Raw genomic sequence first — 25,670 nt, 5'->3', positions numbered from 1 at the left:
CTGCACTTGGAGATAAATATAAAATTTAGGAGTTCAAAATCGATTCTTTTGAAGAAATCTAATTAAACAATTTAATAATAATAATAATAATAATAATAATAATAATAATAATAATAATAATAATAATAGCGGTTGCAGCGTTTATTAGGCAGTAGGCCTGTCGCCGATTCTTCACATCGCAGAACATTCACAGCATTTTGCGGTTTCGAACTCGCAACCCACTGCTACAATTCTGCTGTGCTTAACCGCCCGGCCTCCTTGCCGATTCTGAACAGAAACTGTCGCACAGAGCTGGGATCGAACCCGCGCCTCTCTGCGCCAATCTTGGTACTCTGAACTTTAACCACTAGGCCACCCTGCCACTTGCAATTTGATGAGAAAATTGACAGTTTGCCGTCAGCTTTCGATGGCAAAGTCGTGAATTTGGAGTTGCTTGTTGAAGAAAAACTAATCAAGCAAATTGACGAGAAAATAATCAGTTTGAATTTAGCGCTCGATGACAAAGTCAAGAATTTGGAATTGCATATTGAAGAAAAACTAATTAAGCAAATTGATGAGAAAATATCCAGTTTGCAGTTAGCGCTCGATGACAAAGTAAAAAATATAGAATGGGTATTGAGAATAACCCAGTGAAACAATATGAGGAGAAATTAAATAGTTTGCAGGTAACGCTCGGTGATAAAACTAAGAATTCGGAATTGCAAATTGAAGAAATTTTGAAACTGATTATTAAAGCTGATGAGGAGATCCATAGAGACATTTGGCGTTTGAAGATTAAGTAAATGAAAAGCTTAAAACTTCAGAATTGCGGATCCATAACATCGAGTTACAAATTGACGGAAAATTATCTTTTACTGAAGTTGATCCAGAAATTCAAAAGCTTGGAGTCAAATTTAACTTCTATTAATGACGTAAAATTTAATAACATAACAGAACAAGTCATGAAGTTACAAGCGGGGTCAGTTTCGCAGACAAAAATGGAAGATATTATTAATGATATGAAGGATATAAAAACATATTTTATGAGTTTTCTAGAGATATTATATCAAATCAGAATGAAATTAATCAATTTAACTTGATACTACAAAATGAAATTGATAAAAACATTGAACTGAACAAAATATTAACTGATCGTATAAATAATCTTGTAGCCTCACGAGTTCGGTAAAGTCGGTCGGCTTTAGAAGTTTTACTATATTAAAGTGGCCGGTGTTAATATATTTGGAATAGGATATAATGGTACTTCTATATCACATCTAAGAGGTCCTCCAGGTATTGGCTTTCAGTACCTTGACGCTGATAAAAAATTTGATCTGAATAATCGGAGACTTGCAAATATCTCTTATCCAATTGAGGATAATGATGCCGCTTGTCAGAGTTATGTTGATGAGGAGGTCGTAAAAGTCTCAGATGTTCATGAAAAGGATTCAGAAATGACCGATAAAAAATAGATGTACTGAGGAAGGGTGTCATGCATGGTGCATATCAACTTTCTCGAGAAAGAATTACCTGCAGTAAAATCAATACTGGAAACTCTTGGTGGAAAAGTAACTCAGGAAATGACAGATCTTGACAAAAAAGTAACTCAGGAAATGACAGATCTTGACAAAAAAGTAACTCAAGAAATGATCGAAGCAAGAACAGAATTGGAGAATCTTGGTGTAAAATTAACAGAGGAAATGACCGAATTAAAATTAAAATCGCGAAAACAAATGAACAATTTGAAATCCCTCAATGAAAAAGTATCTTCATTAGCAGGAATTCTTCAAGTTGAAAAAGACTTATATTGATGGTGTTGAAACACGGGCAGATGACATCATGAATAAAATAGCAGAAGTAGTGAGAAAGCAGGATGAGTTCTCTGAACGACTTGCAAAAGTTTAGAATATTGGAATCAGCGTTCGCTATTGAACTCTACTGTGATTTTTGGAAAAGATAAATAGTAAACTAAGTTTATAAATTCACCAAATGCATTTATAATTTTGGTATTTACGGTTTGGCTTAGAAAAGTCATTTCATCTAATCAAGTGTGATGAACCCATTAAAAATATTCGAAAATATAGAGTGAAAAACTCAAAAAAACTGAAAAGAATCAAAATCCTGCTGATAGTTTTTACACCAGTGGAAGACATAATAACTGTAATTCAATTTACTTATCCCAAAACTATCACATATTACCAATACAAACCATTAGACCGAATTTAAATTTATTAATTCTATTCGAGTTACCTTTCATCGATATGAAGAATATTCATTGTGGTTACATTGCTTGTGATATGCCCTGTGCAGAGTTTCAAGAACTGTGTAATGAAATGTATATAGTACATTATAGTTTTGTGCTGATCAATAAAGATGATCACCTCGGTTCTGGAAGTTTAAAAATTTAAATTAATTATATATTCCAAATAAGCATTTTTCAGGCAACCGCTCTAGGTTAAGCCCTAAATTCTTGGTTAAAGAGTGCTCGGCCAATCGGGGTACATGGTCGTTAACTCATGATTTTGATGGTCAAGATTGTGGTTAAATTGTCAGGTTTTTGATCGGAAGACAGTGCTCAAATTTTTGATGGTCAAGATTCGAAATAAAATGGTGAGCAAATGACCAGATTTATTCGGGGGTAATTGGTCAATTTTGATGGGTAATATTCGGAGTAATTGATCGGTACCTACCCTGTTAAGCTTTTTATGCAAATTGTGACGATACACCCCTTTTACTATCTACTAGCATTGTTTATTGCTTATGATGTTATTCTCTAGACCCAGATGCTGGCAGCGATTCGGTGCAGCTTGTACCCGCACCAATTGCATTTCTCGTGTCGTGGAGCCTAGAACCATCTACATTCGAGTTCATTTCTCGCCGCATTTTTGTGGCTCGTATCCGCATCATTCACTTTTCTCAACGATATAGAGAGGCTTCTACCTTCTATGGTCGTGACTGGTTTTTGGCGCCTTTGTGAGGCTCGTACCCTCGGTAACCGTGAAAGACTTTAGGCGTTTTGGAGTTGCTCGAGCCCTCGTCACTGGCTACTCTGTGTCTTGTTGAGACTAATACCCCTGAGGTTATGACTCGGACTTCTGGAGCTTATGGATTATCAATGAAGGATAATACATGTATCTACCTCGATTGAAGGATTTGTCTGCCCTGGTATGAAGACTCTTGTAGACTACTTGAAAGTCATCAGCATATTACGAAAATCCGCCTTGTATTCATTTGCTTCCCCTCTCAGTGCAAGGGACTTTAGCGCTAGACCAAGTGTGACTCTTTAGCCTCTTCAGCCCCTTTATAGTCGATACGAACGTCTTCTGTGAAGTCGGCACGTTTCCTTAACTATTTCAATATCACTGATGTTTTCCCGGTTGCACATGTAGGCAATTTATTTCCGAGTACTTGAGCGTCTGTAAGTTGTGATGTCATGTTCCCTTTTCAATATTTTCTTCAATAGTTCGGTGTAATAATCTAAGTTCGTAGATTGAGAATGAGAGAGCAAAAAATTCTTGATGATTATGTTTGGAGTTAAGTATTCGTTTTGCCCATTTCTCGTGATTTTAGATGAATCTTTTACATAAGTTTTAAGAGAGATAAATTCATTCGAGTATGTGTAACAGAAATGTGTCGCAAAATTAATTGGTGTTGGGTTTCGCTAATTAATAAATTTTTAATAAGTAAAAGACTCACAGATACGTTTTGTTTCAACTTCAAACTTAAATTCTTAGGGGTCCAATGTTTCAAATATCTATAAATACAGTTCAATATTTACGACTATTATTGTATTTATACACTTTGTGCATCACTTGATCCCGATCATTCTATTATTTCATTGTCAGTTAAGGTTTGTTTTGCTAAATTATTGCAATTCACAATAAATTAAGGTTTGCATTATTGCATAAAAATTTAAATGAAAATACCTGTGCGTAAGTTTCTAAGAAAAGAGGATAAACAAAAAAAACATGATTGGGTTGCGTAGAAAATTTTATTTACAAATGTTACAATAGCACCTCGGAGTAAGATTATAAAAAACTTTACCGATTAAGTTTTAATGAAAATAAGGCTTATACAGGGAAAGAGAAATTTACATTGATTTAGTGAACAGAAAAAGGGCACTATGTATAAAGAAACATCCTGTGATTTATGAACAAGAATATCCCGATTAAAGGGTCTCGGTTGATGTTTTAGTATTGTACTGTACATATAAGCCTTTGGTCAGCATCCATGTACCTGACCTCAGTATTATACGCATTATCAGAAGCGTTCGTGAGATAAGTTCGTTCGAATCGATTTCGTTTCAGCACTCCCGAGTCCCGGCTTTCCAAGTCCCGGTTATACATGTCCGGGTATTGTATGTCGCGGTATCGGTGTTATCTAGAAACTTTGAATTAAGATATCCGTCTACTTTCTGAATTTTCCGAAAAGTCCGCTAAGGAATTCTTCCTCCTCGAGGTGGAAGTAGTCGTTGATGCCATAGTAGCTTTTGGCTTCGTTGCAAGGCAGAGCAGACTCAGGGTAGTTGCAGGTCAAGGTGGCCTGAAACAAATACCAATTGTTAGTTTAACGCAATGACAACTCAACTAATTTTGCAGTGAACAAAGCTATTGGGATATTAAATTTAAACCACTATATCAAATCGCACAAAAGAAAAGTATTTTTTGGCTCAAAGCAGACCTGATCGAAGACGGATCCGACGCCGCAGAGGAAGGACCACATACGCAGCTGGGGGGCGCCCTCTGAGTCCTCGTAGGGCATGCACACGTGGAAGATCTGGCAGTTGTTCTGATCGTCAGCGTAGTAGCCGAATTTACGGCCGGAGCAGCTGTACGAATAAAAGTAAGATAAGTCGGTGTTCTGTGGATGATAGTTTGGAGGGTTTAATATATCATTCCGCGGTGAAATTTTAGTATTGTTCATAAGTTCGTGTGGTGTTTAACGATTCAGCACCCGGAATTAAATAATTACGTGAAATAATTGTTTTATATAAAAATATATAATATACTTTTATATAATAATAATGATAATTAATTTGATTATGCAAAGTACTTAGTCAGTGGCCACAGCACGCTTTTAAAAAGTCTGTCTCATGCATCACGTATTCTATGCCAAGAAAATCAGCCTTGTTCCCGTTAATGATGCCAAACTGGAAACCTTCAGATAATTTATTACACATAAACTGAAACAGTGCTGCCTAACACGCGAGGAGAAATAGACTTCATTAATTCACAAATACAAGCGTTACTACACCCGATCGCTCACTCGAAGCCGTGGTTGATGCGGCCGACGATGACCGTAGCGTTGGAGGGGAGTTCGAAGTCGTCGGGGGTGGAGTCCCTGCGGACGCGGGGCACCGCAGCGAACGCCACTCCGAGCACCACCGAAACTGCGGCACGAAGGCAAGTTGTTCAGCGAGAGCTTTACAAAATATGACTTTAGTTTAGTGTTCCCGAACCAATTATTCGGAAGAAATGACGTTGTGTATGTAAATTACGTAAAAGCGTATGGTGAAAGTGAATTTTAAAAGTGAGTTTATGCGAACTATTGTTTTGCGAACTATTGTTTTGAATTAAAATTGGATTCATAATTCAACAGTTTCTCATCGCTTAGCTTGAAATCAGAGTTCGGTGTGTTGAACCGAATGCTTTTTTCTACATTTTGCCAAGAAACTCAGTTTTTATAGTCTGTTCTATTGCTGTTGAATTGATCATTCACGATATTTTACGGCGAATAAGGTTTTCCAATATGTCCATTTAAGTCAGAATGGAAATAAACAAAACTGCGATAATTCCTTGAACTGCGCTCTGTCAATACATTGCATAAGTATCTTCTACAACGGCACAGTGCAATGGTTGAGGTTGTCATTTTATTTGTACGGCTTATGTTTTATTTTCCTCAACGGAAATGTAAACAAGTTTTGTTGATTGTGCACTGTTAGAAAAAACTGTGAAAAAACGGTCCCACCGGCATTCTAGTGGCCGGTCGCCACGTGAACATAAACTGTTTCGCCGTTTTTATCAGTTGTTTTACGGATTTCTAGTGTTAAATTAGAATAAAAACGGTGATACGGTGTTTCTTTTCACGTGCCGACCGGCCACTGTAACGCTGGTAATACCGTTAACGGTAATTTTTCTAACAGTGTGGCGTTGGCCGTAACTTGTGCAACCCTGAAGGCAACGTGAGATAGCAGAGTGCGTGAATGCTGTCAACAACGAAGCTCTTTCCTTATTAGATGATTTAGATTTATCTTTATTAGACTAGATGATTTGGATTTATCTTTATTAGATGAATTTTCATCTAGATCATGTCTAATCCAATGACTTATGTAAATGCAATTTTTTGTTAAAATTTTGTACGTGAATTTTAGTAAGATGGCTGAAAAAATCTTCACGCGCACTCTGGAAGATTAAACTGTCACAGTATTTTAATCAAGCAATAAACTATTTATTCTAATTAGACAATAAACTATTATACTAATTAGGTAATAAAATATTATTACTAATTAGGTAATAAACTAATCCCGATTAGCTTTCAAGAATTCGATCGTCATGAAAACTCTATAGGCTTACGAGCTTGATGTCAGATGTCCTTACATTTTGTATTAGAATATTAAATGAACATAAAACATTTGATGTTAAAAAAGAAGCAAGCAATCAAGAGGCATGAAATATCATGCAAGTCCCGCTAACTGTGCGTGAGTATTTTCACTTCATGTATTTTTATTCGACTTTAATGTAATATTTTTATAGATTTTGACAGTTTTATTGTCTGTAAAATGCAATATCTCGCTTACACAAAGCATTCTCTTTACAACAAATTTAATTACAAATAATTTCGTTAATCGATCGGCAATGAGCCGGACAATGTTTTTCGCTTTCTTCGATTGATAGGAAATCGACCACTAATATTCTTAATAGAATAAATTTTGGTTTTTAATCTAGTTGCAGTAAATTTTATACATTTAAAAATAATTAAAACTCGCCATAACCACGTATGTAAAGTCCATTTTACTGTTAATACCGACAGGACAACTGACTTTGAAAGTTACTTTTTAATTTTAATGTTAGCTGCAAAGTATTTGATTAAGTTACCGTTCACTGGACTCACCAATTACGAGGAACTTCATGTTATAGGAATGTTTCACTGTTGGCTAGCACACAGGGAGGCTGGAGGCTGACTGTGTTTTGGGCTTCCGCGACATCGGCTTTTATTGGCGCGCTTTGGAGGTCACGACTGAAGACGAGTCAGGCGACCTGACAGCTTAAGAGGTCACTTGTTCTAATCCTGTTCTGGGAGTGCTGCTTCTATCCTGCTCAGGGTATACCACTCCTACATTGTTCAGGGTATGGTGATCTTATCCTGTTCAGGTTGAACAGCTCTAATCTTGTTCAGGGTGCAAGGCTACATCCCTGATCAAGTTGCACATCTCTGCCCCTGTTCAGGGTACACAGCTTTAATGCTGTTTATTGTGCTTTAATGCTGTTCATTATTCTCTCTTGTTCAGGGTACACAACTTTAATGCTGTTCATTATTTTCTCTTGTTCAGTGTACACAGCTTTAATGCTGTTCAATATGCTTTAATGATGTGCATTATTCTCTCTTGTTCAGGGTACACAACTTTAATGCTGTTCATTATTCTCTCTTGTTCAGGGTACACAGCTTTTAATGCTGTTCATTATGCACAGCTTCTCTCTTGTTCAGGGTGAACGGCTTGCACAGGTTAAAATTGTTACCCTAGGTGGCCTCACAGCTGCGGCTCTCGAGATCGTATAGCCGAGCGAATGATCAAAGTTTTCTAAATTTACCAACAGCTGGAAACATTTCGACTACTTGAGTGAATTTTCCGATATATAAAAGAATCAACATCAGTATGGCTGGCATAGTTATTTGATTATTGTGGACATTGAAGGGAATGGTATAGAAATTTTTCTATTGTAGCTCCGAATCAAATCTACTTCTACGTTACCATATAGAACTAGTTGTAAAATTTCTCCCTGTATTGATTATAGTTTTAAATAAGTATATGAGTTTTATTGTGCTGTGAATTACTTATTGCCTAAACCTGAATTGCTCCTAATCGCTTAGAAGAAATATTAGTATTATTAGTAATATTAGAATTGGCTTTCTTGGCAGTTAAAATCCTCGCTTATAATGACCAAGAGGTCATCGTTACGAAACTTGTGACAATCGGGTACCGTGAAATACTATTTTTAATCAACATCTGAAATAATGGCTGTAAAAATCTTGCCCAGCCGCAAAAAATGTTTTCATGGACTTTTTCAATATCATTTAATGACAGAACCCAAAGTTTATGACAAGCAAGTAGAGATTTTACGCGACAGTGCAGAAATATTACATTTCAAGAAGAACCGTTCATGAAAGAATTTAGTTCATTAATTGCAGTGATTGTTATTAGCGTCCTCGAGACCCTACCTCACATTATGTTGGAACTTTAACTAGAATGTCAGATCTGATTGTTATATGAGGTCCAACCGAATATGAAGTCCCCCCGAATCTGAAGTCCCCCCAGATCTAATTTTAATATGAGGTTCCCCCGAATATGAGGTTCCCCCGAATATTAGGTCCCCCTAGATATAATTGTAATATGAGGTCCCCCCGAATATGAGGTTCCCCCGAATATGAGGTCCCCCCGAACATGAGGTTCCCCCGAATATTAGGTCCCCCTAGATATAATTGTAATATGAGGTCCCCCCGAATATGAGGTTCCCCCGAATATGAGGTCCCCCCGAATATGAGGTCCCCCTAGATATAATTGCAATATGAGGTCCCCCCGAATATGAGGTCCCCCCAGATCTAATTTTAATATGAGGTTCCCCCGAATATGAGGTATCCCAGATTTGTTTGTAATATGAGGTCCCTCCGAATGTGAGGTCCCCCAGATCTAATTTTAATATGAGGTCCCCCATATATTGAAGAAAATGGAAACGAGATTATTCAATTTTAGCTCCGAATGAAATCTATTGATAATCTGGGTGACCTCATAGTCACCCAGATCTAATTTTAATATGAGGTTCACCGAACCTCTGAGTCTCAAATTGACAAGAGCATATCCTGTAGGATGCGTCGTGGGAGGATTAACGTGAAGATAAGAATACTCAGGCCACTCCGTGAATGTCGAGTCATGCGTCTACCGAAAACATGCTTTGTTCGTATGTGTTGTTTGCTGCTTGAAGTACAAAGTTATTCCCTCAAAATGTCACTTAACCGTAAAACGAATTTGAAGGTCATTAGTAACCCGGATGTTTTCCGTTCAGTTACTTCGTAATCTAAGAATTTCATTATTGTTTAGAAAGGTAAACGGTAAAGGGATTTGTTCAATGTTTTGCAATTATCGAAGGCTTTATTACATCAGGGTGGAAAATGCTACTCGAGCTGTTCAAACAGTCACGTAATGCATTGATTGCAGTAGGTAGTATAATTACTGACACTCAACGACTTCAATGAAAGAAATGGTTTTGTATTGGACAGTATTAGCTGTTCCCTTGGGGGCTCCAAGTTAATTTTAATGCCAGTAAGCTGACACATGTCCGCACTGGATGAAAAAGTTTTGTCGCGTCCTTAAAAGTTGGAGTTTTTTCAAACAAGATGATGAACGCAAAATGTCTAAAAAATTTTTGGGAAGAACATGTTTGATCGTGTACGATGGCAATCCATAGGGATAGAAATTATAAACAACGGTGCCTACGTAGAATTCCTTTTCACATTCTGACTTGTCAACATATCTATTAAAAAACATCTACAATATAATTTAGGATACAATGTAAAAATTTTTTAAAACACTTGATGGCCAATACGGGCCAAAATCCAATATCCGGGATCGTCGTCGTCCCCCCCCCCTCAACCTCGGCCCAAGGCTGAAGCGTCGCGACCACGAAAGTGAATAAAACAGACTACGGGTTTTGTCCGACCTCGTTTTTTGGATATGAAGTAACTCAAAAGCTTGGATGAGCTGGACATGCAAGCATTTCCCGCATAATGGCGGTGACAGTCCTTGGCGATGAGGGGTTAAGTCATGTCCTTCACAGGCCGTATGACAGGTCGACTTGTCGGGATTTAGGATCTGACCGGCCTTGACTAGAGGTCTAGCCAAGCAGAGAATCTCCCAAGACTGCTGCACTTGGACCGAGTAATTTGGTATTTTTGTTCAAGGTTCATCAAACTTATTGCACAAGTTTCTGTAGCTGCACGTGACTGAAACAGGATCCGTTACCAAGGTCTCAGATCATCCCGACTGCGTTACCGGGTAACGTATCAAAAACTTGTGCCATATAACGTCAGACGAGACTGAGGAGATCGAGTTGGCTTACGGAATTGTTACTGTAACGAAGACGTCGGCGAGAAAAAATGTATTTTCTCATTAGATGGTCGACACAACTGCCTAAACCAATTCAAATAATATTTACGTTGAAGTGTGCACATGTAAATGAGGCCTCTATTTATGAGGAGCATCCAAGACGTCAGTGCGTCCATGTAACGTCAATACCCAAATAAAAATTATTAGTGGAGCATCGATGAATATTGGTAGCTATAGGAGGAAATCGACAGTAGTTAAAAGTCCCACAACAAACGTTATAAAATAAACCTCAACATCTACCAGAATTCACGTTTAACCAAATTGCTGACCTAAGGCTTCAAGTCCACTGGGCGTGGACACACCGAAAAGGATATATCCCGGGCTGCTCTACAAAAAGAGTGCAGGTCACATTAAAAAAGACTCGATTCAACAGACTGCTGTTCAGCCTGTTGAGACGTGCTGCTGCTAAGGTGATGGAGCAATTGTTGATAACCACGTTTTGGTATGAAGGGATAACTTTAATCCATGGAAGCTGGACGGTATTGCAGTCTGACAGGAAATCGATTATCTATCTATTGACTACGATGGGTTCGAGTGAATAGAATAAAGTTATTTAAGAATATATATAACTTTTATTTTCCTTAACGTCGATCGATCGAAGTTCTTGCGCTTTCAGTTTTACGTTACGTTATGGTTCCAGATATTATTATTCGTCGTTTGTCAGCTTGGTTGCCGAAGTGGCTTACTTTAGGCACCTATGTTAGTTCTCGTATGAATAAGTTATGGCAAAAAAAATAAATACAGAGAGAGGAATGTAATGAAACACTGGTACATTTAATATTAAATTGAGAAATTCACGTACACATCCTACGTTGACAAAAATCTCTAGTACATGAAATAGGATCACACAATCTTCGAACACAATCAAAATTTAGAACCTATCAGTTAACACCACTAAAATCTTCTACTTTTGCCAGTAAACGTTGATCCGTAGAGCGCTCCCGTAGAATGCTACGACTCCCGCAACGGCCGTTCCTCACTCGCACATTTGCAGCCGTATTCCCAGTGGCCGTACCGCAGCTGTAGCCGCGCGTCCCCGCGGTCGCTCTTCTTCGTAACCGTCGCGTTTCGCTGATGACCGTTCGCGTTTCGTCTCACGGTCAATCTGGCCGTAGGTTGTTTTACAACGACCGTACTTCTGAATAGTGGCGTAGTCTTCATCATCGATGATGTTACTCCGAGCTCATTGCGGTTGGTGATCGTGGCCGTACCAATACTGACGGTGACTGGGACCGTACCGTGTTGATGACCGTACCGATGATATAATTCTTGCGCAGTGCTTTAAACTTGAATCTTCTGATTACCGGCGTTATAGTCGTTAGATATCTCGTAGCTTCTCGCGTTGTCTCACGGCTGAGTCGTAGCCAGAGTGTTGATGTTGACCGTACATTACTATGTCGAAGTCGTGGTAGTTCCTTGTATATTTTTGGCGTGCTTACAGGAATCGTAGCGTCCTCGGTGAGTCTAGGTTTCTCGCGATAGCCAAAGTTCGAAAATGGATAAACCGCCGGCCTCACTGTCGGCGCCCATTTTAGGGTGCACAATTTTCCATAGCAAAAAGCTATAGAAAAATATATGTTCAGACTTGAAATGCCTAGCACCATATCGAACCCGGTGGAAGTCTAGTAGCTACTTGAAACTATCGTCAGTCATGAAAATATCTGGTCAAATGACACGATTTAGGGCGCTCATATAGCAGGACTTCGCGTACACATGAGTCTACCACGGGATGCCGCGACAGTTTCGAGTTCCACAAGGGTCAGCCCTTTGATACTTTTGCCATTCCAAACTATAACAAACCCGTACGGTCTCACGGTCTCGAGAACAATCGCACCTTATACAATCTTTACACAGTTCAGCCCAAATTCCTGCAGCCTTCTCAACCCCTTCACTCTAAGTCTCTAACTTCCAATAACTTTCATAACTCAAGTTATTAATTAAATCAGCAGCCGACCGTAAACTCCATTCCGTCCAATAACATACACGCGATTCATGCAGGACGTAATGTTCTGTCAGCGTCTTCGTTCATCTAAATTCACTTATATATTCATATATGGGATGAATTAAGCATTTGATCTCCATTGGACTCGAAGTTGCTCAACATTGATAAAGAATAATGAACACAAACCCGGCCCATCTTTTTGACTGTAGTCATTTTCACGATCACATTCATTGTTTGGTCGAGTCCATCTTGTGTTAGACCAACTCGCCTAAGAAATTCCGAGCCCATATATTCCGAGTTAAATTTCAATAAACGTAATAGTTGTTAGGTCTCGCTGAAAGATTTCCAATCCTAAAAGTTCATTTGTGTTGAAAAAACAATTTTCACTTCAGTCAAATCGCCCTACAAATTTACAAGTAAGAATTTCAACATTATTTATTGCTGAATAACGTTGAAGCTGAGATATAAAGGTAACTTTCGTTTTTGAAAAATGCGCTTACAGCGCTTCTCATGAGGATTATTGCCAAGGCAATGAATGACGCACAAAACTATAACCGGTGATGAATACTAGTTTTACCAGCACCAAGAATGAATTTAATAATTCGAAACATTCGTGTACAAATCAGCAACTCTTTCGTTCACAATGTTTATGAAACGATGCATTCTCGCTACCAGCCTGATCTACTGTTGTGACCGACCATATTCCAAGGCAATAGTTTGTAATTTAATATCATATATTAGTAATAATTAATATTAATAATATTAATTATTACTCCTTAATAATTACTTTAGGAATATTTATCATCCCATGGTCTTCCAATTCACTCGCAATAACTTCCAAAATTGTCCAAGAAAATTTACGTAAATTTATGTAACGAGGCCATTTCTTATGAAAAATCACCGATGATATCCTCAAGTTTATTAAAAGACAAGTTAATTCGATTGCTCCAAGAAATTTATTTACACATTTTACAATGGCACATTTAAAACAGTAATAAAACAGATTACGAATAGAGTGATCACGAAGATGAGTATAATGAAATTCCTAGGTAAGGAACGTGAAGAAAGTGCGAAATAAAAGGTAAGATCGAAAGGAAATTTGATGAATTATAATACAGATAAAAGTTATGACAATTTATTACATAGCATATCACAGACTCGTAAATAATATTTACGATCGTTGAGAGAGCATCTTACTCATTGCTTACTAAACTAAGCAACTTTTAGATTCGGGTCGAAAAATTCAATCGTTAAATTCGGGTTCGTTTCAGTATCTTGCACAGCTCGTAGTCTTGGAAGTCTAAGTTGATTTAGATCATTTAGAAGTCTACTTCTTCTTGAAGATTCCGTTGAAGCCGCTGCGGAACTCTTCCTCCTCGAGGTGGAAGTAGTCGTTGATCTTGTAGTAGCTCTGGGCCTCAGCGCACGGCAGGGCAGACTCGGGGTAGTTGCAGGTCAGAGTCGCCTGTAGAGGAAAAATATATTTTTATGTGTGATCATTTATCCATACGTGAAATTCATCCATGCATGAAAGTGAAATGCTATGAACTAATAGGCACGACTTGTACGTAAAAATTTACCGATATATAAACTGCCCCAACAGACCTGATCGAAGACGGATCCGACGCCGCAGAGGAAGGACCACATACGCAGTTGGGGGGCGCCCTCCGCGTCCTCGTAGGGCATGCACACGTGGAAGATCTGGCAGTTGTTTTTGTCGTCTGCGTAGTAGCCGAAGTTGCGGCCGGAGCAGCTGCAAAATAATCACTATTAGTGTCCATCATTCCTTGAAATGAAAAATTTCTTGGAAAGGTACATCAATGATTCTCGTGCGGCGAAGTATTTAAAAAAATTGATTGATTTTTCTCAACCATTAGAACAAATCAAAAATTGTTTCTTTTTCAGTACTATAGAAACAAAACCATGTAAATGTGTCAAAATTGGTGTTGCTGGCTGACCTAATGCCGTGAAATTGCATGAGCTCCATATTTATAGTTTTGGAAAACCTAAACTCGTTTGCGTAAATGCTCGGACGAAAGAATCGCGCATTTTTCGGGAGAAAACGCATTGAAGCGCGTTGGAACGTCGCGTCAACCTAGGGCTCCGTATCTTCTTGGTTTTAGAGTTCATTAAATGACATCTATTATGCTAAACTAGATATAATTGACTTCAATATTGAAGGCCCCTTATTGAGTATCCGTGAAAAAAAATTCTAATTTAGGTTGTTGAACACTCGGCCAATATTTCCATGGCAGCTACGCGCTGCACATGGAGAACAACATACAATATTTGGGAGTACATCTGAACAAATATCAAAAAGCGGCAATTTAATCATCTTATCAAGACGGCATATGTCGTGAATAGTTAGTCATGACCTATCGATTCCAGTTTTTCATCGAACACCAGACATACAATTGTTATGTAATATACCCTAGCTTACGGAAGATGTCGAACAAGATCACACACCCTAGGCTCAGAATAACACGACTAAAAATACAGTGATGCATGGCAAGCCAGAACATCCGTTATGTTCTTCTGAATTTATCAATGTTTTCGATGTAAAAACTACCTTTGCCATTGTTGTCAGTGACCAACATAATTTTCAGTGACCAACATTGTTGTCTGTGAACAACATGACCCGGACCAACATATGGAATGGAATCCTTTGTCTCTGTTGCCGCACTTCTGGAACTAAAATCTTTGTTTCCGTGGTCGCGCTTATGGAACGGGAACGTATGCAACTGTTTCAGACATAAGGAAGGACATCTGTACCAATATGGAAGACTCACTCGAATCCCTGGGTGATGCCTCCCACGATGACGCTAGCGTTGGAGGGGAGTTCGTACAATTCCGGGGTGGAGTCCCTGCGGACGCGGGGCACCGCAGCGGCCGCCACTCCGAGCACCACCGAAACTGCGGAAAGATTGCAGGATACGTCGATGCGTTAGCAACAATCAAAAATAACGAACAATAAACAAAAATTTCATACAAACGATAACGAACAATAAGCAAAAATTTCATATAAACGATAACGAACAATAAACAAAAATTTCATAAACACAATAACGAACAATAAGCAAAAATTTCATATACACAATAACGAACAATAAACAAAAATTTCATATACACAATAACGAACAATAAACAAAAATTTCATATACTCAATAACGAACAATAAACAAAAATTTCATATACACAATAACGAACCATAAACAAAAATTTCATATACACAATAACGAACAATAAACAAAGATTTCATTTAAACAATAGCGAACTATTTTTTCTTTGGAGCATGGAACACGTATTGCTCTCGAGCGCACGTGCTGAAGCTGTTTCAACAATAAATGAAATCTTGAGTAATCGGCGTAACTTTTTATATTCATTTTAATAATAATTTAATAATATAATTATGTAAGTAATTGATGAGGCTGATTATTGGCCTGCCACCGATTCTCAACCACCCGGCAACCTATCCGATTTCAACCTTAATTTGCAAACTACATGGCGGGTTTCGAACCCCCAATTCGTTCCTTCAATCTAAGTGATCTTAAAATCATTCGGCTACCCTGACTAAAATCTTACCTCATACCCTCATAAAATCTAAAACAATAAACAATGGAGAGAAACAATGTTGTTAAAGTATTTATCAATTATTTAATTAAAATAAATTTAATGTACGAAAAGGAGAAGACTTAAATTGAACCTATTTATAATGCTCAAAAATAAAAATTGTAGCGTTATTAATTCTATAAGTAGTCGGTGGAAGTCTATTACAAACTGAGCCTCAACTAGTAGCGAAATTTTTATATTTTCCTGTATTAACTTACAGTAATCCAACTCATTAATATTCAAAGCATTCGCATCAATGCAACGAGCGCCATTGTCAGAGAGCTTCCATTCACTTCACCAAACTCCCCGTAATTTTCGCAAGACCAGGTACGAATATCATTAGGACATTTCTCCACTAGACCAGGTACGAATATCATTAGGGCATTTCTCCACTAGACCAGGTACGAATATCATCAGGGCATTTCTCCACTAGACCAGGTACGAATATCTTCAGGGCAGTCCTCCCCTAGACCAGGTACGAATATCATTTGGGAATTTCTCCACTATACCCGGTACGAATATCGTTAGGGCATTTCTCCACTAAACAAGATACGAACATCACTAAGGCCTTCCTTTACGAGACAATTGGTAGGAATATCATTAGGATATTCCTTCACACGACAAGGTTTGAATATCATTAGGGCATTCCTTCACACGACAAGGTACGAATATCATTCGGGCATTCCTCACCTAGACCAGGTACGAATATCATTGAGACGCGCCATATCACGGCCGCATCTCTATACCCCAGGCAGACAATGCATCAACTTTCACTCACCAATGACGAGGAACTTCATGGCTACGGCGTGTTTACTTGTCACTGTTGACTGACTGAGAAGGAGGCAAGATACTGACTGATGTCGATGCTTCTGCACACATTGCTTTTATATCCTTTCGTGCGGAGGTCAATCCTGTGACCAGGCAGATGAGACTGAACGAGTCGGTGAGCTTGGACCGCAACTTGCCCACCCTGACCAAATAACCAAGCATAGGCACAGGCTTGACTTTAGTGGACCTGACATGTTTTCACATGAGGCCTTGTAATATTGTACATGCAAGCGCACCTTAATGTCTCACAACAACCTTACAATTTGCAGCCTATATGTGGAAAGAGTCTATGCAATCAATGTAAAGTTCAATAACAGTTAAGGCAAAGAGCTTGATTTGGTTATATATTTTTTTAGTAACTTGAAACCGTCAGTTTTAACATGTTTTGACGTCCAGCATAAATATCTTTTCTGTTGGTTAAGTCTTTATATCGATAATATATTGTGGATATATATCATAGATTGAAATTTCGACAATAATAATTGCAACTAATTGAAATTTTTTCTGATGGAAGACGTGCGTGAACCAATGCAAAATGTAACTATTACCTAATGTTCGATATTCAATTAATTATATTAATAAATAAATAAAGACAATTAAAATAAAATTTCAATTTAATGCATGTTTGTGGCGTAAATGTGACCGAGCCTCGCAAAGAAGCAAACTGCACGTACGCACAAACGTGAGGAAGGAACTTGATTTGCAAATTCACAAGCAAAACACGAAACTAGTAAACTGTCAACGAGCAAACTTTCGGCGAGCAAACAGTGTCACAAAACGAGTAAACTGTGTCGTAAGAAGAGTGAACTGTGTCACGAAACGAGCAACTGACAACAAGCAAACCGTCAACGAACAAAATGTCAACGAGAAATCTGTCAACGAGCAAACTGTCAACGAGAAAACTGTCAACGAGCAAACTGTCAACGAGCAATCAATCGACGAGCAAACTGTCAACGAGCGAACTGTCAACGAGCAAACTGTCAACGAGCAAACTGTCAACGAGCAAACTGTCAACGAGCAATCTGTCAACGAGCAAACTCTCAACGAGCAAGCTGTCACCGAGCAAACTGTAAACGAGCAAACTGTCAACAAGTAAACTGTCAACGAGCAAACTGTCAACGAGCAAACTATCAACGAGCGAACAGTGAACGAGCAAACTGTGTCACGAAACGAGCAAACTGTTTCGCGAAACGAGTAAACTGTATAGCGAAGCGAGTAAACTGTGTCGTGAAACGAGCGAACTTCGTTGCGAAACGAGTAAACTGAGTCACGAAAGGGGAAAAGTAAAAATAATATAATGCAATCTTCAAAAATTGTAATAGTTAATCCTGAATTGTTCAAAGCTCTCGTTTGGAACTTAGATATCTACAATATTACCACAAAGACTTTACAAAGTCCCGAGAATAATACGTATAAATAAGAATTTTATCCAAAAAATATCGTGAAAAATATAAACCCAATGCTTTTCTTAACCTCTGGATATTGAAAAAAATCGCTTATATTATCATTAATAACGACACAGCTCTCATTTCACGTTCTATTAAGACATTGGTGATTAAATTTGCGGAAAAGTCCTAAGGCGATTTGAATTTTCATGTTTTATTAAAATTTGAACATGAAATTATTCTTCCCGTGTTTTTGTGGCGATGTCGTTCGTTTTATTGGTTCAGTAAAACTTAGTGTAGTATAGGGAATAGTGAAAACTCTTCTTTAGGAGCAGAATGACTTACCAATTGACACGACGATCTCTTGGCCAGAGCAGCATGACCAAGCACAACTGCCGGACCAACTCCCGTACCTACTCCCGGACCAACTGCCGGACCAATTCCCGGACCAACTCTCGGACCAATTTCCGGACCAATTCCCGGACCAACTCTCGGACCAATTTCCGGATCAACTCCCAGTCCAACTGTGGGACCAACCTACACCCCGACAATTTGTCGACCAGTGAGACACACGTGTAACCGGAAACACCGCCGCGAAGTCGAAATAGTTACGGGTAGCATGCCGACTTGACGGTGTCTTGCGTATTGGTTTTGACACAAGGGCTAAAGAGTCGCTCTTTGGTCCGGCTCTAAATTCCCTTGCGTTGGAGAGAGGAGGAATGAATACGCGGAACTTTTCGTATATATTGGTGATCTTCAGGCGATACACAATTTCACTGTACAAGGCACGCAATTTATTAGGTCCAAAAGCTCCGGGAAACAGGGTTTCAGCCTCAGGGATACAACGTCGAGGAATCCTAATAAACTACTGAGGACCACTAAAGCGGGCAGCAAGGATGCAGGTACGAGCCGCACCACGAAACTGACGACCTCACAGGAGTGGACAGCAAGGATACGGGTACGAGCCGCACCACAAAACTGATGACCTTACAGGGGCGGACAGCAAGGATACGGGTACGAGCCGCATCACAAAATTTACGACCTTACAGGAGTGGACAGCAAGGATACGGGTACGAGCAGCACCAAAAAACTGACGACCTTACAGGAGTGGACAGCAAGGATACGGGTACGAGTCGCACCACAAAACTGACGACCTTACAGGAACGGAGAGCAAGGATACGGGTACGAGCCGCACCACAAAATTGACAACCTTACAGGTGTGGACGGCAAGGATACGGGTACGAGCCGCACCACAAAACTGACGACCTCACAAGAACGGACAGCAAGGATACGGGTACGAGCCGCACAATAAAACTGACAACCTTACAGGAGTGGACAGCAAAGATACGGGTACAAACCGCACCACAAAACTGACGATCTTACAGGAGTGGCAGCAAGGATACGGATACGAGCCGCACCACAATGCCGACAACCAACGCAATGATCAGAGGTTCGAGCCCTAATGCACTGCCAAGAACACAGAACCGGGGTGGCAGTTACGCCTCAAAAGCACGACTATTGAAGGGTACGAGCCTCCAATAAGCCGCTGACAATTCACTCGAGTGCAGAGGTTATTAGCCTCTACGACACGAGGGTGCGAATGGAACGGCTGTCAACCGCCCAACGCAGCCAAAATCCGGATATATCTAAGAACTCCACCTACGTTATTAGTCCTTTAGTGGAACTCATTAAGAGTTATACTCAGAACTGAGGTGGAGTTTATTCTTGGAAGCCCGAATTTGGCTCTGCCTGTTTCGAGTCGAAACCGTGTCACCCCAACCCAGTAACACTGAGCACACACAACTTCTCCGCGAGGGGTAACTCAGCCAAAATGAGCTTACCTCAACATCCCGTTTACAATGTACAAAACAGACCGCAAACACTTTCTAGGTGAAAAAAATTGATAATATAATACAATAAAGTCATCATATTTTTAATCATTTGGCAAACTAATCAAAGTTAAAAGTCGAATAATCCTAAACTAATTCCAAAGTGACCAAACTCTCCATCGTTCATGACTACCTAGCGCGCACCGTCGCGAGGCCAGGAGCAGCTCAACCAATCACGTTGGAACTACACATTCAGTCTCGTCCCAAGACACTAACAACTAAATCCTAAAAATATCATAGCTAGACGAGATTCCATATTACAGTCATGGAATAAATATATGTTTACATATTACTTAGTCATACCTATATTAATCCTTGAGTTAACATAGAAGCGAAACAATGTTCTAAAAAAATAATCCACAAAAATTGTGTTCCGTCACACACGCACAACTGCACTAAACGGCCATCTAAAATTGCATAAAGAAAACTTAACAAAAACTAATTTATTTACAAGAAAATCTTAAATGAAGAAAACATGTAGAATTATAAGTGGATGCGAGGGCAGTGCAGCGGACTTTCACGTACAGGATCAGCGGCATGTGGGAGCTGAACCTGAACTACTGGGAAAGGCTGAAACACCTGGGGCTGTACTCACTGGAGAGGAGAAGAGAAAGGAATATCATACTGTACACTTGGAAGATGATAACCGGACTGGCTCCCAACTTTGAGAGTGAGACCTCCAGAATAGTGACACTTTACAATGAATGGAGGGGTAGAACGTGCAGGGTTGCCCCATTTAATAGCCGAGCCGCGGCCAGAGTACAGACTCTTCGTGAGGGATCAGTGTCCGTGGTAGGACCGAGGCTCTTTAATGCCTTGCCAAAAGCGCTGAGAGGAGGGGAGTTCTCTCTTGCAACATTCAAGAGACGACTGGACAAGTGGTTGAGAAAGATCCCGGATTGTCCAGTAATGGGAAACTTCCCTCTGCAAGTGACAAGCAACAGCATCTTGCATCAGCTGGCCCAAAGGAGGGCAAATATACGGAACACGTCCAACGTTACATTCGGGACCCGAGGGCGGGGTGACCTGTCTAGCGACGACTCGGAGACAGAGGACGACGAAAGCGGCGCATCAGCGTGACCGTGGACTACGAAGTCCTAAACTCATCATAAGGTCACAAGGTCACAAGGCGGTGTGAGATATAGTCTATATTAAGCTAAATGTTCGAATTAAACCTTATAACGCTTAACTAACCTACTTGAATCGTCAGCCTGCTCTAGGCTCATCAATTATTAATTTAAATCAATATATACTTTAAAAGAGCAGTTTTAAATTCGTTTTGATATGTCACCATCTATATTGAGTCTGGACGTCTTCGGAAGTAGATCAACAACTTTACTGATGAAATGAAAATTTTATTGCATGTGAAGGAGTCAACTTTAGTGATATAAATCGTTCATACCTAAAGTTGGTCTTCAGAACAAATGCATCAAGGGTATGAGAATAAATTAAACGTTGAACTAAACAACGGGAAACTAACAATTTCTCTAGATTGCAAACTTAAAATAAATCTTTTCATTTTTTTTGCATCTGTCTCGATTTAATTATTGGTAATTTTGCAGATCTGGTAATATTTTTCACGTTCACTGGACAGTGAAAAGATTTTAAGTGTAATATATAATTAAGTGTATTTTTATATAACTGTAAGATTTTAGCTTATATATATGAGTTCATGGAAAAATTGAGGAATGATCCGCACTAACCTGGAGTATCTTTCTGGAATAGCTGAGGAATTCCCTGAACCTCATCATAGGCATGGAATTGCTTTTTCATGCCCATAAATTTCCCCATTGGGTACACGTATTTCCTTATCATGCTCGCGAATTACTTCATTATACCATGAATTTGCTTGTCATTCACATGAATTTCCACATTATGTACATGTATTTACTTCCATATTCATGGTATTCCATGAAGTATTTATGGTAATTCGTTATTTTATTCATTATATTTTCTAAATATATTCATGGTATTAACCACGGACATACCGATTACATACTATTTAATAGTACATCTGACCTACATCTGAAACCATAATCAAGGTATTTATCAATTGCATCTGACATCATATTAAATTTCTGTGTAACATCAGGCTTCACATTAATTGTAATTCACCATTAAATTTGGCATCAATAGCAATAAGATTTCAAATGATTCGACAATCATTAAAAATTTATTTTGGCGGACATTTGGCTCCATTTATGAAATTTCTAATGCGCATTTGTCATCAAAAACATTTATTTGGCCGACGCTAATGCCAAAGGGGATCTATAACGCAGGATAAACAGGAAACGCACCGAAAAATTCAAAAATTTTATTGGTTCAAATTTCCATGGGCTTAATTTCGACGGTGATTTAAAAGATTTTCCAGCTATGGTGAAGCAAAAAGAGAAAAAATCGATAGATTTTCAGAGGTTGATTTCAGAAGAATGAGAGAACTTATGTACACAGAATCCGATTTATTTGGCATCAATTATCATCCTTTAGATTGCTGCATTGAACGATCGCTATGGCCCACTTTCGGGGAATCATAAAATTGATTCTTTAAAGTTCGGAAAAAATTTACAGCTCCGTGAAAATTCATAAATTTTTATGCACATTAGTTACACAATTTTTACATTTCCCATAAGAGAAGTGAAAATTGAACTAAATCTTATAAAAGTCTACTTCTTCTTGAAGATTCCGTTGAAGCCGCTGCGGAACTCTTCCTCCTCGAGGTGGAAGTACTCGTTGATCTTGTAGTAGCTTTCGGCCTCGTTACACGGCAAGGCAGACTCGGGGTAGTTGCAGGTCAGAGTCGCCTGTAGAAAGAAAATCAAGAATTGGTGAATCAACTTCAACAGGGCATTAAAATTAAGAATTTTTAATGTATGTTTGCTTTTAGTAACGACTCAAGTGCTCATATTAACTTTTGTTCTTAAGACCATTGGTTACCTCAGGCCTGCTTCAAAAGACCGACTAATTTTGACTCTATGATTGGACTTTGCCTCACGCTCAATCCAATACATGCGCATATGCAGCATTGCCAACGTTTCGAATTCCAAGGTGTCCTCGATCATGTTAATATGAGAAAAATGAACAATAAAAACATTGCATTTACGATATAGAACATAGCAGACCTGATCGAAGACGGATCCTACGCCGCAGAGGAAGGACCACATACGCAGCTGAGGGGTACCCTCGGAGTCCTCGTAGGGCATGCACACGTGGAAGATCTGGCAGTTGTTGCTCGGATCAGCGTAGTAGCCGAAGTTGCGGCCGGCGCATCTATAAAAAGATTCATTATCAAATTATACGCATTTCAATTTCACTTCACAATACAATCACGGCTTTCCTTCCTTGCACTGAAAAGCAGAGTTATTACTGAAAGAGCGGGGAAGCTGTGAATGCACTTCAGTGTATGATCACAGGTCGAACTGAAGACTCGTTGATAAGGTTTGCGGTTGGAATCGATATTTCAACAAGCAGCCATCACGAGAACATGTTAATAATTATCTAAAATCAAATTCCTGAAGTAACTTTGCTCAATGATGCACCGGCTACTTATATCAAAATTCATCGTTATACAATTTTTATCGATGGAAGTGATAAAACTTAATGGGCTTATTCCGCAACATACATTGACCCGAACCTCGTCGGCACAAAGAGATGATCATTATTTATAAGTAAGTAAATATCATGGTTGAACAATTGACTAATTTATCTTGGCATGAAATTTACTCAAAGTGGACTGCAACTCACTGGAAGCCGTGGGTGATGGTGCCGACGACGACGCTAGCGTTGGAGGGGAGTTCGAAGTTGTCGGGGGTGGAGTCCCTGCGGACGCGGGGCACCGCAGCGACCGCCACTCCGAGCACCACCGAAACTGCGGGAATGAGACGATTACACGGGTGCATATTTTTCAGACGTACGTTTTGGAATTTTTTACATTGATCATTTTAAGGATATAATTTTTCTACTCAGTTTCACTCTCATTGACTTTCTTTTACAATAATTTATCATACGTTTTGGAATTTTTTACGTTGATCGCTTTAATGATATAATTTTTCTATTCAGTTTCGCTCTCATTGACTTTCTTTTACAATAATTTATCAGCGGCTGAATGTGCATTAGTTAAGATAATTAAATCATAAGGAACTATATGCGGTTTGTTCGAAGCTCCATGAAGCAAGTGTATATTTCATTTTTTCAAGGCTTTTTCTTGCCTTCACTCTGTCTTCTCATTTGTTTTGAAAAGATTCGCAAATTCCTTCAGACAATAGATGAATATAATACAAGGAAGTGAGCTAGCGAGGCTGTGGTAAACGGAAAAAATATAACTCAGTACTCACCGCAGTGAGTGACATAGAGCGCATTTTGTCGTCGACGAAAACTTGAGGTCACGGTCGGACAGACAGACAGACGGACAGACGGATAGACAGACAGACGGACATGGCGAGCACAATAGTGCATTTTTTCCATAAATGAGAAAATGCGCTAAAAAGGTGTGAAGGACACAATCCTCCACTCCTGTATGGCGCTTAGATGATGACAGGCTAGGGTTCCTCCTCGCACCATGTCGCTTGATGGCCTGACTACGTTATTTGCCGGTATTATATTACTTGTAGATCAAGATCCAGTCCCTAAATATCTAATGTTAAAATTCGTAATAGTTTAATGTTTTATGAAATTATTTTCTGGAGCTATCGCAGTTTTAAGAACCACTACACATTGACTGATTAAGAAATTCGAAAATATTTTAGAAGAAAATAGAAATGAAAATATTTTTGATTGTCGTGTAATTAATTCTATTTTGTATTTAATCAGAGAGCAAGTAATGAACTTCCTGTGTGTAAACGTTGCTATTTAAAACGTTTTTAATTGTACGGAAACGTTGCATTATCGTAATAGCAAACAAATAAAAACTCTAAACAAATAGCTAGTCAAAATTATTATTCATATTTAGATGATGAAATCTTACCTTGTGGGAAGAAACCTCGATAATTTTAACTGCATTTTTAGGCCCTTGGCACAACATGCAAATGAATGTGACCTTGACTGAATAATTTCGCAATTTGAATGACACGACACTTTCGGTTAATACGTTAATACTCAGTAAACACTTTGCAGTAACTCAAAGATTTTACAGCATAATTATTCGCTGAAATTTAACGGTTCAAGACAAAATTTATTTTTAAAAAGGAATGATGTTTTACCAATGCACTTACCGATAATGAGGAACTTCATGATGAGAGGGAGAGAGGGAAGACGCGCGAGGTCGTGTGTCGTCGGTCGAATGATGGCTCTGAGGATGATGCGAGGCCTTTTATAGGCGGCGGAGACCTGGGCTCGGGAAGGCTGATGTTGAGGTCAACCACTGAAGACGAGCGGCATCCTGAAAGCCTTGCCACTGTAAGCAGTTTTCAAACACACTGGTTTTTAATACTTCGCTGCGTCCATGGCGGCTGATAAGTTTGCATTTGCATGTCCATTTGGGAACTTGACTGCCATGGCCACGGATCAATGAAGTAACTTTCAATGATGGTTAAACTTTAATGAACAAATGACCATCAAACTCAACATAGCAAATGTTAATTAATCCTTGTATGACATTGATGATCAAACTCTAAATGGCAAATGATGGGCAAACTATATGTGACAAAAAACGAAAAATCTCTTCG

General features: G+C 39.0%; 2 protein-coding genes across 5 annotated transcripts in view; both read right to left on the bottom strand.

Moving 5' to 3' along the window:
• The window catches only part of LOC108666785 (U-scoloptoxin(01)-Cw1a), a 38,042-nt gene extending 21,253 nt beyond the window's left edge, over nucleotides 1-16,789 (bottom strand). The window contains exons 1-4 of one of the 2 annotated variants that reach the window (XM_018153709.2): nucleotides 16,687-16,783; nucleotides 15,089-15,212; nucleotides 13,905-14,052; nucleotides 13,237-13,764 (exon numbers count right to left, since the gene is read on the bottom strand). In XM_018153709.2, coding sequence (XP_018009198.1) covers nucleotides 13,627-13,764; nucleotides 13,905-14,052; nucleotides 15,089-15,212; nucleotides 16,687-16,705 — 429 coding nt within the window. In that variant the 5' untranslated portion in view covers nucleotides 16,706-16,783 and the 3' untranslated portion in view covers nucleotides 13,237-13,626. Of the gene's footprint in view, nucleotides 1-13,236; nucleotides 13,765-13,904; nucleotides 14,053-15,088; nucleotides 15,213-16,686 lie in introns of those variants that run through there. The other variant, XM_047882054.1, reaches the window with a different exon arrangement.
• Nucleotides 3,952-25,301, bottom strand: LOC108666788 (U-scoloptoxin(01)-Cw1a-like). 3 transcript variants are annotated; one of them, XM_047882056.1, is made up of 4 exons: nucleotides 25,218-25,286; nucleotides 5,245-5,368; nucleotides 4,660-4,807; nucleotides 3,952-4,521 (listed from the first exon to the last, which is right to left on the bottom strand). In XM_047882056.1, exons 1-4 carry the CDS (start codon nucleotides 25,234-25,236, stop codon nucleotides 4,387-4,389), a joined length of 426 nt encoding a protein of 141 aa, XP_047738012.1. In that variant the 5' UTR covers nucleotides 25,237-25,286; the 3' UTR covers nucleotides 3,952-4,386. The 3 variants fall into 3 exon arrangements, with proteins under 3 accessions (XP_047738012.1, XP_018009199.1, XP_018009191.2); XM_018153710.2 differs by lacking the exon at nucleotides 25,218-25,286 and adding an exon at nucleotides 7,090-7,175; XM_018153702.2 differs by lacking the exons at nucleotides 3,952-4,521; nucleotides 4,660-4,807; nucleotides 5,245-5,368 and adding exons at nucleotides 22,311-22,811; nucleotides 23,130-23,277; nucleotides 23,752-23,875 and having other exon boundaries at nucleotides 25,218-25,301.
• Between the last annotated feature and the right edge of the window lie 369 nt (nucleotides 25,302-25,670).

This window comes from Hyalella azteca, unplaced genomic scaffold, assembly GCF_000764305.2.
Source record: "Hyalella azteca isolate HAZT.00-mixed unplaced genomic scaffold, Hazt_2.0.2 contig9563, whole genome shotgun sequence".
In the NCBI taxonomy this organism is placed as follows: domain Eukaryota; kingdom Metazoa; phylum Arthropoda; class Malacostraca; order Amphipoda; family Hyalellidae; genus Hyalella; species Hyalella azteca.
This window is presented reverse-complemented; position numbering and strand designations above follow the sequence as displayed.

Coding starts and splice junctions, on each gene's coding strand:
- LOC108666788 (XM_018153702.2), bottom strand. Junction 23,278..23,751: donor ACCATCACCCACGGCTTCCA/GTGAGTTGCAGT, acceptor ATCTTTTTATAG/ATGCGCCGGCCGCAACTTCG. Junction 22,812..23,129: donor TAGGATCCGTCTTCGATCAG/GTCTGCTATGTT, acceptor TTCTTTCTACAG/GCGACTCTGACCTGCAACTA.